General features: G+C 31.0%; 1 protein-coding gene across 3 annotated transcripts in view; it reads right to left on the bottom strand.

The window, feature by feature from the left end:
• LOC124951669 (neuroligin-4, X-linked-like) overlaps positions 1 to 17,520 on the bottom strand; it is a 233,137-nt gene that overhangs the window by 32,172 nt on the left and 183,445 nt on the right. For all 3 annotated transcript variants that reach the window (XM_047500429.1, XM_047500427.1, XM_047500428.1), the window contains exon 10: positions 2,030 to 2,181. In XM_047500429.1, coding sequence (XP_047356385.1) covers positions 2,030 to 2,181 — 152 coding nt within the window. The remainder of the gene's footprint in view (positions 1 to 2,029; positions 2,182 to 17,520) is intronic.

Genomic DNA, 17,520 nt, shown 5'->3' with positions numbered 1-17,520 from the left:
TCGTTTCCTCTTGGAATTAGAAACAAGTCACGTGAATAGCATCGTACCAGCCGCGTCGTGCGAAATCAATTTACGGGAAGCGCGTTAAAAAAGAAACGAGGAGACCTATCTACCGGAAAGGTCTAATTTTCCATATTCATGAGGAAGCGAGATGAAAATTCGTTCCTTCCGTCGTGACCGCGGACAAAAAAAAATATTTTCTCTCTCTCTCTCTTTTTCTTTTTTTTTTTTTTTATCTACTTTTCTCTGTATTTTCAACTTTTTTTATTGTTTTCTTTTTTTTCAATCCTCTTTTTTTTTTTTTTATTTTGTCTTTTACTTTTCTTTTTTTTTTTTTCACTTTCAATTTTTTTCTCTCTATCTCTTTTATTCTACAGTATCTTTCGATTTTTCATGAAACTCGATTCGCGTATCCAACGAGTGAACTCGTTTCGAGAACGATTGAGAAAATTCAACCATACGTCGTTGTACGAACGGAGAAACGAAGAAACGGAAAAGTTATTTCGCGATTATAAAAAAGAAAAAAAAAAAAAAAAGAAAGAAAAGAAAGAAAATAAAAAGAAATATAAAAGAAGATGAAAAGGAAGAAAAAAAAAAGGAGATCGCTCCTATCGTCGGTTAACTGACAACGAGCCATTATTTTTTAACGAACTCGATTTAAAAGATGAACGAACGGTCGATCTTACCGCGATAATCGCGAATATCGAAATGAATGGTAACCATGCAAATCACGATTGGCACGTTGGCGAATGCCGTGCGATAGTTGGTATCATTTGAAAGATTCGATTCCGTCGAAATGAAGCACCCATCTTCGTATCTATACGTTATCAAACGAGCTCGGTTAAGCGAGACGACGCTGAGATGTTATGCGGCCTTTTTGAATTTCTAATAGGAATGCAAATTTTCTTGTCTCACTAACGACACGCCGCAAGTGTTATAAAAGGATTCGATCTGGTACAGAAGAACAAAGAATATCTTCAAAGAGTTTATAATGGAATAAAGTTATATTGAAATCTTGGACGATATGACTACGTGGATATATTTCAATACCATATATATATATATATATATACACACACACACACACACAGATATATATACATACACATACACACATGTATATATGATATATTATACGTTAGTTTGCAAAATGTTGTTCGAAAGCGTAATAAATAAATAATTACAAGTGATTGATTAATATTCAAATCCTAATGATGTAATCACTTAATCCCTCCCAGATTTCAGAGATGTTAGTTTTGATTAAACCATACGTAACCAAATAATATTTGCGTGATTTATGTGTGCAAATGAAATATCTATCTATCTAGTCATAATCCAATAATATCGAATGGCATGTTTTTTTTTAATATTCATTTCGTAACTCGTTAATTGGCATTTTTTTCTTTTATATTTTGAGGAATGGAATATGAGATACGATATACTATCTATTGTCACGAATAATAAATTTAATTTATAAAAATATGATTTATTTAATATTAATAATATAAGGGGGTAAAAAATATGTTCTGGTAGAAATTTTGTTTTCTTTCTTTCTTCTTTTTTCTTTTTTTTTTTTTTTTTGTAAATAGATACAATATATCGTTCGTTTCAATGAATATTAGAACGTCAATGATATGATTATGGTTTTGACGTTACAAACGAATTTTTATACCGTTTTAGAAACGAATTGAATTTCAACAGTAGGTTAACTTTACTTGTGCATACCTCAAAATAATTTCAATTTATGCATTTGGAATGCGCTGAAGTACCTCAGGCACTTAGAACAGCTGTCATTTATACAGACTGTATAATTTTGTCTTTAAAATAAATACCGTATATTCTTTGAAATTTCGAAAATAATAATCATTAGCTTTGAAAATGTATTTTCAATTCTGTTGTTATAAAAAGAAAAAATTTCATGCATCATGCAATGCGCAAATTGTTTTAATTGGGCTCAAAATTGATCTGAGAGTGTTTTACAGTCCATCGGGAATAATTAGGATTAATAATGAAATTATTGAAGACTTACCCAGTCCTAGCGAAATTGGCGAAATATTGAATGATGCTCTCCGATAGTGCCACCTCAGATCGCGTGTAATTCTTCGGGAAGTGTGCGAATCCGTCTACCAAAGCGGCGCCAAAGACGAAAGGTAGCTCCTCACCATGAACGGAGCCCATTTTCTGCAAAGCAGTTTATCTTACTGTGACCGAGCCTCGTGAAATATTTGTGCAACCTAGGAAAACGTTGAAAGAAATGGAAGAGAAAAGGCGAGAAAAGAGTTTTCCGATTTTCCAGAGCACGGAATCATTGATGTTTCTTCCGTTCACCTTTCGACGAGAAAGCTTTCTTCTTTTATTTTTCTCTTTTAGTGAAAATAAAAAAGGAAAAAAAAAAAAAACACAAAAAAACAAAATGAAAAAAAAAAGAAAAGAAAAGAAATCTAGAAAGTTTAAAGAGTAAGTTAAATGTAGAGAAACAATTTAAACGGATAATCGTTTGATTTATCTATTTAAATATTTTAAAATATTTATCGTTATTACGTAAAAATAAAATTTCAGATTCTACAAATAATTTATATTCTAAACGTTCGATCGATTAAAATATTTCTTTATTACAAACAATTAACACGTTTAACGTCAATCTCATTAAAGTATTTATTTTAAACGTTTTTAAGATAACTTTTGCTCTACATTTATAAGGACGAACTAAGTTTTTAAAGTGAAACAAAACATTACAACGAATTATCTTAAATATTTTACAAGTAAAAAATATTACGAATGCCATTGAATTAATATATATTTAATTATGCACTATTTAATAGTTAACATAACAACGAAAGTTTTTTTTTGTTATTGGTGAATTGAAATATTTCATTCGATATAAAAAATATAAATAATGAAATAAATCGTATAATAACGTTCGACAATATATTTGTTTGATAAAAATCTCAACGTGTATACATTCCATATTGCGAGTTGATAAATTTAAAGAATTTTTTTTCTTTTCTTTTTCTTCTTTTTTTTTTTCTTTTCTTTTTTTTTTATTCCGTCCGTCTCGTTCCTTTTGTTTCTTAATGCCAACGCAATAAAGGCAAGAGGATTTATGATCTCACGTTGGCGTGTACGACGGGCTCGAAGCTATAACGCGTTAATATGTCGGAAAGATTGTCGTCGCTCTGGCAAACGTCTCCCAGTGGCGAATTTATCTGGTTCTTGGCACAGGACACGTACGAGTAATTCAATTTCTGTGGCGACTCCTTTCGTGCGAGATTAGTTACGTTACTATAAGAAAACGCGACGTTTTAAAACAAAACAGAACGAACGTTTTGAACTAAAAACTGAAAGGGCGGGCTCCCGTGCATTCCTCTCATCCGCACATTGCTTTTTCTAAAGATGAAGCGAATCAAAGTAAATTAAAGACGGTCGTTGAGAACGTCTAAGAAAATGATTAATTATATTGGAAAATTTACGATCGACGGAAATTAATCGAGTAGATACGGTATTACCTTGAAATCGATCTTTCGTTAATCTTTTTTCATATTTATAAAAAAGTTGAACAATGTGAAATTATAGTATTACTTATATTGGTACAAATAATGTATTATAGTTAGTATAACTCGTAATAAAAATATGGATATAAGGTGAAAATTAATTTTTGTCATGATAAAATGAATAATAAAATTAAAAAAAAAAAAAAAAAAAGGAAAAGAAGAAAAATTTTATCGTAGCTTAAAAAAAACGAAGAAATATCTTTTAAGTATAAGAGAAAAAATTCTTCATTTTCCCTTTTTTTACTTTTTTTTTTTTTTTTTTTTATAATAACAATAACGTCGACGAGAACGAATTGCCATTATCGTTAACAATGAATTCTTATTGAAAACATCATTATCGCAATTTGCACTTAATGATTACACAGAAACATATAGAAACGTATCTCTAACAAACGATTGATATAAATATTATCCAAAAAAAAGAAAAATGAGGAAAAAAGAAAGAAAAAGAAAAATAAACAAGAAAAAGAACCAACAACAACACGACATTTATTCGACTCGTTCGCATAGTCACGTAGTAGATCGCCCCTGATCCAAAGGCCCAAAAGGTCCAAGAGGTTCGCGAACCGTTCTTACCCTCCTCTCTCTGTCCTTCGCTCCAATACAACAATAACAAAAAAAAAAGAAAGAAAAAAGGGGAGGGGGAATGGGAAAGGGAGGGCAGAAAAACGAACGTCAATCGGGAATAACAAATTTACGTAGCCCCAACGTTAAGACAACGATCTACGAATAAGATACTCGCGGAATTCATGGTAACGTTATTAGGACGAGAATATATAGATTGAAACGAGAGAAAGAGTTATAAAGCACCTGGCGTTTGTTTGAGCTCGTTATTTCCAAAAAGCCGATGGCCGTTAGAGCATGAGTGTTGTTCGTTTGGTTACAGGTGTATAGCTTCCTCGAACTTTGTCAATGAGAGAGAAAGATAGAGAGAGAGAGATGGATAAAGCAAAAAAAAAATTGAGGAGAAAGACAGAGAGAGAGAAACAGGTCCTTTGGGTCTTCGGATACAAATTCCAAGAGATTTTTTCCACGAAAACATGTTCCCCACTATCGACTTTCTCTCTATGCATACATACAGACACAGATACATAGTATATGCCCGCCCCTACCAGTTTAGCTCCGCCCTTTGGGGAACTTGCCCCCGCCTCTTACCAGATTAACCCCGCCCCTTACCAGATTAGCCATACCCCTACTAGATTAGTCCTGCCTCCTTGGGTACTTGACCCCACCCCATGTTTGATTAGACCCACCCCTACTACTTTAGGTCCGCCCCCGAGGATACTTAGCCCCGCCCCTACCAGTTTAGTCCGGCCTCCATACCAGTTTGGCCCTGCCCCCGGGGTACTTGGCCCCGCCCCTTACTATATTAGTCCCGCCTGTTACTATATTAGCTCCGCCCCTACTATATTAGCTCCGCCCCCTACTATATTAGCCCCGCCCCCGGGGTACTTGGCCCCTCTCCCTGTGTATTTAGTCATTCTTTCTCTCTCCTTCTTAGTCTTTTGTAGTACAAAAGAAGTTGTTCTAAATTTCAGGTAGAAAGACTTTAAATAGCAATATAAAAATTTAAATCGTCGTTCGTCTCATTGTAAGAAATTCTTCAAGAACAGATGTACCAATACGCACTTGCGCAAAAAGATATGTAAAACAATCATATCATAACTTTTGAATTGATAAGAATAATTTTATTATAAATAATATTATGTTTTAAATAACATATTAATTTCTTTTCGTTTACCGACAAGTGTAAAAAAAGAGAAGAAAAAATAACATTTGTTCGCTTTGAAATCGAATAAATATTTCATTGCAAAGCCTTACATATCGTATTAGAATGTTTATCCGAAAAATTCGTGGCTTCGTTTGAGCAATGATATTTCGATGGAACATTTATTATTCATTTAAGAGTGATTATTGAAACAGAAGCTTTCCTCTTTTTTTTTGTTTTCTTTTTTATTATTTTTTTTAATTTCCATAAAGTTATTCGTACAAATAAGACTTTATTATTTAAACGTCGTTTTCCGTTTGTAGATAATTTCAATTTGTAAAAACAAAAAAAGAAATTATTTTTCGATGAAACACTTGAACGTGAATCATTGTAAAAATTATTATACAAATAAATGAAAATCCTTAAAGTAAAAAGAAATAAAAAATATTAATTATTATTGGAAAATTTACGATCGAACAAAGTTAATCGAGTAGATACGGTATTACCTTGAAATCGATCTTTCTTTTTTCATATTTGTTAAAAAGTTGAACAATGTGAAATTATAGTATTACTTATATTGGTACAAATAATGTATTATAGTTAGTATAACTCGTAATAAAAATATGGATATAAGGTGAAAATTAATTTTTGTCATGATAAAATGAATAATAAAATAAAAAAAAAAAAAATAAAGAAAAAAAAAATAGAATATAGTATGTGTAAAAGAGTATCATTTTTACTTCATTGCGCGTTGTTATAAAAGAATTTAATTTTATAATAAAACGTTATGAGAGGAGTGAATTATTATGAATGAAAAATACTATTGGGTATGGCTTTAAATTTCAAGTATAATACTTATGAAATAATTTAGATTCGATATTTTTCGATTGAAATTAATTTCTAACGTGGTTACTATGTATTTCAACAAAACTTCGTAGAGGATGGTAATACGGGATTTTCAAAAAGTATCGCGATTCTCGTCGAATTAGTTTTTTCTTCAGAGTTCCACCATTATTTCAGTAGGATCGCATTCAATAGGTTCGATTTCACCGTATCGAGGAACCATTAACTGACGAAATTGCTTCGAGATCGAGTCCTTTCGCACGATGGAAGCAATCGTCTTTACGTTATCTATCCTTTCGATATATACTTTTGACTATATCGTCTAAATCAAGAACTATTCCCAGACGGAATGACTTTCTTTTCATTGAATACAGAAGAAATGTTTCATGGCGGATGAAATTGCTGATAATTTCAATGAGACTTTGATCATTTATTTTTCTTTTATTTATTTATTTTTTCTTTGTTAATTTTTTTTTTTGGATAATACAATTTTCATACAATGTAATCTTTTTTCCTATCCCTGAAGTTAATAAATAAATCATTAAATTTTTAATATCAGGTAATAGATTTTAAAGAATATTTTTTATTCCTGGATTATGTATATTATCTTGTAAATGGTACAACAGTATTATACATAGGTACACACAAAAAGGGAATAGAGAAGAAGTAGGTTAAGGAAAAGAAAAAGAAAAAAAAAAAAGAGAAAAAAAGGGAAGATCAGAATTGGGGTCGGAGAGTTTAAGAGTAATAGGAAGAAGAAAAAAAAAACTGGAAGAAGAAAATGCATTAAGATTAAAGAAAGATCTTACTTCGTTTTCTCTGCGTTAATTCGAGTAGATTTTATCCACGGAATTTTATTATCGAATGAATAGTGATTCGTTTAAATGTATATTCAATTGAATCATTCCTATTATTCGTTATATTCCTGTAATATAAATTTCTTAACATTGATAATTAATAATCGATTTGCTTAGTTGATTAATTATTAATTCGATTACGGTTTGATCGTACTTCATTCAAAAATCTTCGATTAGATATTATTTATTTCCATTCTTAAATCGTAATTTTTTATAATTAACAATTTCAATTGAAGCTTTAATGTTCATTATAAATTATTCCTATTGTATTGTATCCTCATAGCCGCAATCGTCATAATGCTCTCGTGCGTTCGAAATTTCGCAAATTTGAAATGTTTGAGTGATCGTAAATCCGATAGTATTTTAACTTCATTCGGTCTTGTAATCGTCTCATTCGCAATCTTCAAAGACAAATGCTATATTGACAAAAAGCTCATGAAACTTAAACGTATTTCCTGTTATTCATTTGATAACCTCCTGCAATCTTGAAACTGCGTTTCAGCTTGAAAGCTCTTGCAATACCCCTTATCTTTGGAGCTTTAAGAATTCGCAAACATCTACATTTTGTAATGTAAATAAGGATATTGTCCATAAAGCAAATGTATATTTCAATACAATACTTTTGAATTTATTTCAATTTCATTTATACATATACATTTCATTAATAGAAAAATCTCAAGAGAAATGAAACGATATTATATATAAATATCCACGTAATACTTTTAACGTAAAATAATTCTTTTCTTTTGTCCTTTTCTTTCTTTTTTTCTCTCTTTCTCTTTCTTAAAGATTTTTCCTCAAAAGTATTACGTATTATGCGTTTGACTCATGTGTTTCTATACATTCACGATCTTTCAAACGAAACGAATTTGCTTTGTCAGCATTTACTACGTATAGTACATATTTACTTATGCGCGTTATGAAGTCATACGAAAAACATAAACAAGCGGGGGTGGCGGCGGGGGGGGGGAGGAGGTTATTCGGGACATTGAGTTTCCTTGAATTCGGTCACGTGTATACTTATAGAAAATGTATAAAACAAGGAAGGAAGTAAACGTATAGAATAAGCATAACGATAAATAAACTCAGCCTCGGTTCAAGCTTAACTTTTGGGATATACAGGAACTACTTTTGCTCCCTTATGCGTATAGAAAGTTATACCTCCTACGATTATTATTAATATACGTATTAAAGAGTTTCAATTTAAAACTTCTTTTTGCGGGATAAACCCGGCAAGAAAGTAAATACTTACTTAAGTATGTAAGAAGAGAGAAATCGTTAAGGGAGAAGGAGTTTCTTCAGAGGAGGAAAGAGAAATTGTTCCGAATCGTAAACTCAGTCGAAATTCAGAGGAAACGAGGAGGTAGAATCGGTCCGATATATCTAAACGCGCAATGTACCTACGTTCTGTAATGAAATTAATGGTATTAGAGGCCGCACTAGTATGTATATCTCGTGTGTTAGCTTGGATTCTCGACAATGACGAAATCCAGTTGGCGAAACAACTTCGATGAACCTTCTCTACAGTTAGACAGTGATGGATACGCGACACGTACACTGCCCTTGCAAGTTCGCGTTTTGGATTTGGTTTCTATGTCCTATCCATGCTCTCTACGATTTCTCTTATTCCTTCTTCCTTTTCCTTCTCCCTTTCTATCTCTTTCTCTTTCCCTCTCTCTCTTCCCTATTTCTAACTTTCCGTTTCTCTATCTATTTATATGTATCTCTCTATATCCAACTCTTCTTCTTCATCGCTTTAATCCACACGAATCTAATAGTATTTATATTAGAAGGAAGATTTCATAATAACAAAAATAACACAAAATATTTTATCATTTATTTATTAATTTATTTATTAATTTACTGTAAATTATATTGTAATATTAATTTTTATCTGTATATATATATATATATATATATTTATTTATTTATTTCGAAATAAAATAATAAATAAATCATTTGTTTTTATCTCGGTCTCTATTAAAAAAATATTATTATATAAATATTACTATAATTTTTTAAGTTTTTATTTCACGATTCATTAATTGATTAAAATTCTATGAATTCTTGTCAATAGAAATAAATATATAGAATAAATAGACAATAAATAGAAATTTTATTTTTAATCTATATAAATAAACTTTATATAGATCCGCACACTCGCTCGATGGAAAATGTTTAACAATTATGGTTAACATAGTTAATTTAGAAAAGGATATTACTCCTTGATTGCTTACGATTACTAACCGTTCAGTTATTGATTGTTTTAGGTATTTTACAACTCGCTTTATCTCTCGACACTATCTTTCGACTTCACTTTCTCGTTAAAGGTTAATCGATCTATTAATCAACGCTACAGTCTCGTTTTTCTTTATCGATTTCATGCGACCTAAGAACTCGAGGAAAGTCGTGGAACAGCATGCGAGTTGAAACAAATCGATGTGATACTACATATAACGTCCACACAATTCACAATCTTTCTGATATTTCACTAAACAAGAATTCTGAGTTCAACCAATATGAAGAAAATTAATTACTCTCTTTTATTTGCATCATGGATTTTATTTGCATCGTTTCTTATTATAAGCAGTGACTTAACAAAACGATCTATTTCTTTTTTTTTTTTTTTTTTCTTTTTATCTTATATCTATCTTAGAGGATTTTATTCTTTTACACGTAACCATAGAAGACGTCGATTAATATACATACTGACATTAAGTTAATGATTTCGTTTTTAATACTAAGAACGTACAATTGAAACGGTATTTAATTTTTTTTTTTAGAAATAAAAAGGACCCTTTTTATCGTCCTATTAAAAATCTTTTCGATACTTTATACTTCGTAAAGAAATAATTCGTCGATACGTATAAATCAAAGAGTGATCGGAAAAGATACTTAAAAAAAAAAAAAAAAAAAAAAAAAAAAAACAGAAGAAAAAAGAAACAAAGAAAATAGAAAAAAACAACGATTGAACTCGTGTCAATCGATCCTTTTAATTTGATAAAGAGTTATTATAGTCTTAGCAAGTTGGAGGTTGAGATTTTAATTGAAACTTCAGTACTTGATTATAAAGGTTTCAGAACTATGGTTGATAGCCTGTTTCTCATTGCGGATGCACATTTAGCGGTTTTGGAGAATATCTTCGTGGCCCGTGAAGTTAATAGACCAAGTTCGTAGACGAGCAAGAAATGTACCGTTAACAGTGGGAATCTATGGAAGAATTGGGAGGTGCCTCGAGCCGCTTTACTCGTCGTCTTTGTACCAACGACAAGTTTAAAGTCCTCTGAAAGGACGACAAGGATGAAAACGGAAGGGAGACAAAAGGATACGAAAGCGATAGATGAGGATGTAGCTTAAGGCTTCTATTCTCATCAGGCAACGACTACGATTTTACTCACCGTTGCTAACATGAATCGTTTTATCAAATACTGAAAATGTGCACAGTTTTAATAAAATATATATATATATATATATATATATATTATTATTATTATTAATTTATATAGTTGGGCGTATATATTTAAGGATACATTATTATGGATTATTATTAGATAAAAAAAAAAAAAAAAAAAAAAAAAAAAAAGAAACGAGAGGGAAAAATATATTTAAGAAAAATTAAAAGATAAAATGTATTAGAAATTTTTTTTTTTTAAACAATATCTTTATGATTAAACAATCATATTTTGATTAGAAAAGATATATTTCGAAATATAATCGAAATTTTAACGAATAATTCACGTTTTGGACTTCGTATATATGGTATTGGCCGATTAAAATTTTAGGCATATACTCTTTGAGGCTTACTCCGTCTAAAGATGTATTAATTATCGAAGGGTAATTCCCGTTACGTTGGTTAGTGAAATCTTCTGGATATCCACAGACCACCAGAATCGATCAGGGAGATCGGTCGTTTATTAATTTTGGAGTTTCTCGTAATGTCCGCGTTTCCGTTAAGCTGAGATGCGAGTTTGCGGTGAAAACCAGTGGATTTGTGGAATGCAACTGGATAGACAGTTATCCAGAAATAATTGTCGAACTTTTTGGTTGAATATCAGTGATATAAACGAATCGTTTTATTCAAATTCGCATCGTAATTTCGATCGTTGAAATGGCTTTTATCGGACCGCGTAATGTAAACTGTACGATCGTTTCTAATTATAATCGTACGATTCTCATTTGAGAGCTTTCAGTGATTCAAAAATTAACGTGATTGGAATGACCCGATTGAAAGCGTATATATTATTGAAAAATAGTAAATATGTATATCCGAAAGAATTAATTCCGGAGTATCGAATGTATCTAATGAAAAATTTATTTAATAACAATTTTTAATTTACTTGCGATCGATAGGTTTTACTTTGTTTTCGTTTCCTTCCTTTTCGTTTTTCTTTTCTATGTTTATTTTTCTTGTTTTTTTTTTTTTTTTTTTTTTTTTTTTTTTATTCTATTAACTCGTAGATATGCTTTTCGATGGACGAGTTTGCAATGAAACTTTTTCTCTTCTCTTTTTACCTTCGACGCTCTTTTTCTCGCCTCGGCTGTTCTCCAAGGTTCTTTTAAAGGTTCTTCGTTTCCGGAAGTAGTTTCAAAGACGATGGGCGCGTGCTGTTCGTGCCGAACGGGCTGAGTTCTTTATAACTTTTAATGTACGCGAGTCAAAACCTTTTATCCCGTTGACGGTCGATGATGATGGTGGTAGTGGTGGTGGTGAAATAGTAATAGGAGTAGTAGTAGTAGTAGTAGTAGTAGTCGTAGTAGTAGTAGTAGTAGTAATAGTAGTAGTAGTAGTAGTAGTAGTAGTAGTAGTAGTAGTAGTAGTAGTAGTAGTAGTGCTGTTGGTGGTGTGAGATTTTAATACGCAAGAAGAAAATTTTGTTATGAAAAATGCAAAGTTTCCTTATGGCTTTTTCTCTTTCTCTTGCTTTTTATTATTTTCTGTTTTTTTTCTTCCTTTCTTTTTTCTTTTCTTACTCTGACCCTTTCTTTCCTTTTTTTTTTCTTTTTTTCTTTCTTTTACCAACGAGGAGAAAGTTTTTTTAATAGTTAAATTCATAACCAAATGATCGTTCGTTGTATTTGTTAACGTTACTGTGTGCGTGATCAAATATTTCTTAATGTTAATATCAGTCGACGAGGATATATTATAGCAAGAGAAAGTTTATTTTTATTGTAATATTGTACGAGAATGATAAACAAATCAATATTGCGTAGAAGTTTAAGGACTTGTAAATCGGAATGACCTTTATTCAATATTATAAATGTTGTTTTAACAGCTATGGATATACGTATATGTATGTTTATGTTTTTATGACGAGGTAAACGAATAACAGAAGGAGGAAAAGAGAGAGAGAGAGAGAGGTATGAATGAGACAAAACAAATAAAAACATTAGAAATACAAGCGTCAGAGGACGATGAATGATAATTGAAAGTAAGCACGTGAGTGTGATGGTCGTACGAAGAAGAGTCTTAAACGTTTCGATTTTATTAAATATCTATCAACATACATAATTTTTGATATTAACAATTATTTAAAAAACTGAATTTTTTCTCGATATATATATATATAATTTAGGTTTTATAAATCAATCGAATATGTGTGTGTATATGTTTATATAATCTTTATATTATATACATTTATAGATATATAAATGCATATAATTATATTCATTATTTTTATTATTATTATTCTTATATACATTATAATTTTATATTATACACGAATATATGTTTATTTTGATTTATGAAACATTCATTTGTTTAAATATACCTTTACCACGTTTTATTATTATTAAATTCAAAGTAAATCATTCCATTGTTATTTTTACAATGCAATCGAATTAAATATTTATTGAGTTTTTTTTTTTTTCTTTTTTTTTTTTTTTCTTATATATAGATTTAATTCATTCTATCTTTTATATATACTTATATTATTTTATATATATATTTAAGAGGATATATGAATTAAAGTAGACATTCCGATAAAGTGCAAATTTTATTATGACACTGTCGATAAAATTAATCGTATCAATTGATTGACTTTTATCTTATTTATTTTGCGGTCATTTCTTCGGTTAAAATTGTATTTTCGTTAATCGGATTGTAACACCTAGCGTCTTTAGCAAGGTCCTGACGAACCAACTAACGACCATCGAAGCGTTGAAAGTTGATCCTTCGAACTCGCTTTGATACGGGTAATTTACTCTTTGGTTGTTCGAACAGATAGGAGAAAGATGTTCCCTTCGAAATACGAGAACTGAAATACCGGTGAAGATGGTGGTAAAGAAGAAGAAGAGGAAGAGGAAGAAGAAGAAGAAGAAAAAGAAGAAAAAAAAGAAGAAGAAGAAGAAGAAGAAGAAGAAGAAGAGGAAAAGGAAAAGGTAGTAGAAGTGGTAGAAGTAGTAGAAGTAAAAAAAGAAAAAGTAAAAGGAAAAAAGAAAAATCGTTTATGTTGTGTGTCATCAAACATTTTCTTCTCTCTTTCTTCCTTTCTTTTTTTCTTTCTTGTTACGATTCTTTATCTCTTTCTTTCGTGATCGAAGAATTGTCCCTGAAAATCTTACGAAATTACTAGCAGGTTGAATTGTCGAAGACCAAACCGAGCTACGCGACCGCACTATTTTATTTGCTATTATTTTAACGTCCCTTTCCAGTTGAACGCTTTCTCTCGTCCTTAATGCGGTGTCACGTCGATAAACAAGATTTTCTCGGTCTTTTTGAGAGATTTTTCTTTTATGAAGACCTTTCTTTCTTTTTTCATTTTTATGTTTTTCTTTCTTTTTTCTCTCTCTCTCTCTTTTTTTTTTTCCCCTATCGATTATAATTTTTTTTTTGTTTTCTTTACCGAACGAACTTTCTTTTCTTTTTACTTCCTTTTCATTTATATTTTTTCAATTATTTCCTTTCTTGTCTTTTTTTTTCCTTTTTCTTTATTTATTTTTTTTTTTTAATTCCAGCGACATTGACTATTTAAGATATTTAATATTTAAGAACGATTTTATATAGAACATAAAATTGATATTATATATATATATATATATATTTTTTTTTTTTTATTCTTTCTCTTTTTCTAACTCGTACGATTTTCATTTTAAAGAGAAATAAATGGATATAGAATAGAAATTAATAATATATTTATAAGCAATGAAAGCGACAACGATATCGATCATTAACATAGGCTTCGATTAATGTGAAAACACAGGTCATGGTATGACGAGGTAATTACTCGATATTCCCATGAATATCTTATTGACGTTATTCTCGATCCCTGCATCGTAATTCTGTAATTCCAGTATACAGAAATGTATATCAGTACTCACAGTATTTAAAGGGATATTACAGTGTTTAATGTAGTTACATGATTTGTGATATACCATATAGATAAATACATATTGGCTCTCTGAACTATCAATTCCCTTTCTATACAAGAGTATTATTTTGTAATATATATGTTAATCCATTTTAATCGTATATTAAATTCTTTGAGTCCATTTAATATGACCGATAAAAAAAGGTAAAATAAATGTTTATTATAAACGGTTTTAAATGAAATATTTTTCATCTATCAATAATACAATGTTCAACGATATCAAAAATAAGTCTTTTTTTTTTCAATATATAGTTCAGCTTTTTCACGAGTTGACAGATGTTATCACGAGAAATACGTAAATTATTCTGAACGTTTTAGAGCGAAAATTCTTTATCAGCATAATCCTATATCCGTTCAAATTTGTTCGAAATAATAATAATAATAATAATAATAATAATAATAATAATAATAATAATAATAATAATAAAGTTTATGTACGAAGTGTGTCCCGATTATAAAGACATTGGACAGATCTAACTGCATCGTTATATAGGATAGATCACACATCTCGGTCCATTCACGCTGGTCGAGCATTCATACGGGTTATGCACGGAGTAACGGAGACGGTCCGGGGACGATAGTGGATTTAAATTGAAATGGAAATAGCCGGTTTGCGCTTTCCTGACCCGCCATTTCAGATTTTTCGTCCAGCCGGTGCAGCCGCGAAATCATTCCGATTCTTCGTAAGCGGAAACGCCGGTGGATCTATCCTGACGACCGACCCCGAGGAACAATGCTCGGATTGCCCGGGCAGTAGCAAACGGATGGAAGGGAGTGAGTTAGGGGAGGATTGAGGTGCAGGCGATGAGGGTTGGGATGGAGTGGAGGGTGGCGGGATGAGTTGCTGACTGGGAAGAGGAGGAGAAGAGGGGTGACGGCTTTGGGAAGCTTAGGAGAGCAGCGGCCATTGTTCTCCTATCGCCCAATTATTTTCTCGTCGCGAACCTACATACGTGTGTTCGTCTATGGATAGATAGATATGATAGATAGAACGATAGATACATATATATATATATGTATATATGTTTGTATATATAGATATAGAAAGATAAACGATGAAATAGTTCCATAGATTGAAAGATTTATTTCTTCAATAGGACGACTCGATCGATTTTCAACAGGTGTTAATGGGATTTAAATTAACGTCAAATTGTAGAGCTTGTATTGTTTCATAAAACGCAAAATTCCTACGATATTTATAATCTATTTGCAGAGATATTAATTATTCGACAATTCGTTAATTGATTTTGGAATTAATTTGAATGTTTTTTGAGTTAAATGAATTGTTATGGTTTTGTGGTAAGTAACATATGTAATCAAACATATGATACACATATGTATATGTATATATATATATATATATATATATATATATATATATATATATATATATATATATGTATGTTATATTCGTCGAATGATTTATATATATATAGTTTTTCTATAATTTACAAGTATACTTGGTGTCCTAGAAAAGATAAAAAGAATGGATAAAAATCTTTAAAATCCTACGGTTTGATAAAAGAATAGGATGAATGGTATATATATATATATATATTTTTTTTTTTTTTAGTAGATAACTATAATATATAATCCTAATTATCTCAAGCATAGACATCGCTTTTCTTTTCAATGAATATTATCTTCAGAGAAAAATTGAGAGAAAAAAAAAATATGTACATAAAGCATTCGATGAACATAACGTCATTGCCGAAGCGAGAGAAGGAATTATCGTTAAATAAGATGGCGTGTATAGTAGAATAAAGAAGAAGAGGATAGAAAAAGAAGGAAGAAAAAGAGGTTCTTCACTTTCATTTTTCATGATGGCGGAGAAGAGGTTCGTTCTATTTTATTCGCGAGACGCAACGCGTTTTTATTTTTACAAGGTGGATCTTTTTCCGCGCTCATTAAGCCGTACTCGTCCTTAATTAGCTCCGTAAAGAAAATCAGCGGGTGGAAACTGCTCGAGAATGCTTGCGGTAGTCATAAAGAAAGACCATATTGAGATTTTCTCACAGTGAAAACGTGAAAGGAATAATTTATGTACCGAAATACTGTTGCGGAATCTAATAAAGAAATATATTTTTAAATAATGCGCGAAGGGTTCGTTACATTACGATCGTAAAACGTAAGATTCTTTTCTTTCTTTTTTCTTTCTTCTTCTTCTCCTTTTTTTTTTATTTTTTAACAATATCAAATCATTTCCATATAAAATTTTGTTTTTCTAAGAAAATCTTTGCCGTTGGCGTGCGACGATATGATGTTTATCACGTTTACGGTACGGAGTTAATGGTTTTCACTTCATTTTTACGATTCTTGAAGATGGAGTGTAGAAGGATAACGATGTCCCCTTGATATATGAAATATGTTCAACGTTATGTTCGAATTTGACAAATAAGAGAGAAAACATCAGAGAATTAAGCTGCTGTATTTTTCTTTCTTTTTCTTTTTTTCTTATCATTCTTTTTTTTTTAGAAATTTGCGATTTGCAATTTTACTGAGTATAATTTTGGACCCGATACAAAACATTATGCAAGAAAAGTAAAAAAGGAACAGAGAGAGAGAGAGAGAGAGAGAGAGAGAGAGAAACAGAAAAGGAGAGAGAGAAAGAATAAGATTAAAAAGTCATAGGAAGTGTGATGTGTGAGTGAGAAGGATTGAAACGTCATTCGTCTTTCGTCTAACGTAAAAGTAGGGAAAAACTTTAATGGAATTTAGAAATTTGGTCGATTCTCTCCGATCGTCTGGTGCAGAAAAGAGGCGGGTGAAGTTGCAACGAATAATATCGTCGCATGGTCGACGATGCATCTAGAAAACTTGTATCATCGTCGTTGGAATTCCTTTGACGTGGAAATTCGTCTACAATTTGTATCCTGGTCTCGCTCTTGCGAATGAAAAATGATGGAGGCTCGAGTGTAGTTCACAAGAGGAACAGAAAGAGAGAGAGAGAGAGAGAGAGAGAGAGAGAGAGAGAGAGAGAGAGAGATAGAAAGAGAGAGAGAGAGAGATAGAAAATTATAAAATTTTTTCTAGGTGAGGTAGCCCAATGATGGAAAAAGAAAGTACACACTTAAATGGATGCAAAATGTAAAATTAAATTAATGGGAAGACCACGAAGATTGAATAATATTTATATTAGTGAGATAAGGTAAGATGACGAGAATAAGAGTAAGCAGGGTAGGATCAAAGTGAGA

This window comes from Vespa velutina, chromosome 9 (assembly GCF_912470025.1).
Source record: "Vespa velutina chromosome 9, iVesVel2.1, whole genome shotgun sequence".
Taxonomy (NCBI): Eukaryota; Metazoa; Arthropoda; class Insecta; order Hymenoptera; family Vespidae; genus Vespa; species Vespa velutina.
The sequence above is the reverse complement of the archived record's forward strand: the minus strand, read 5'-3'. Positions and strand labels throughout refer to the sequence as shown.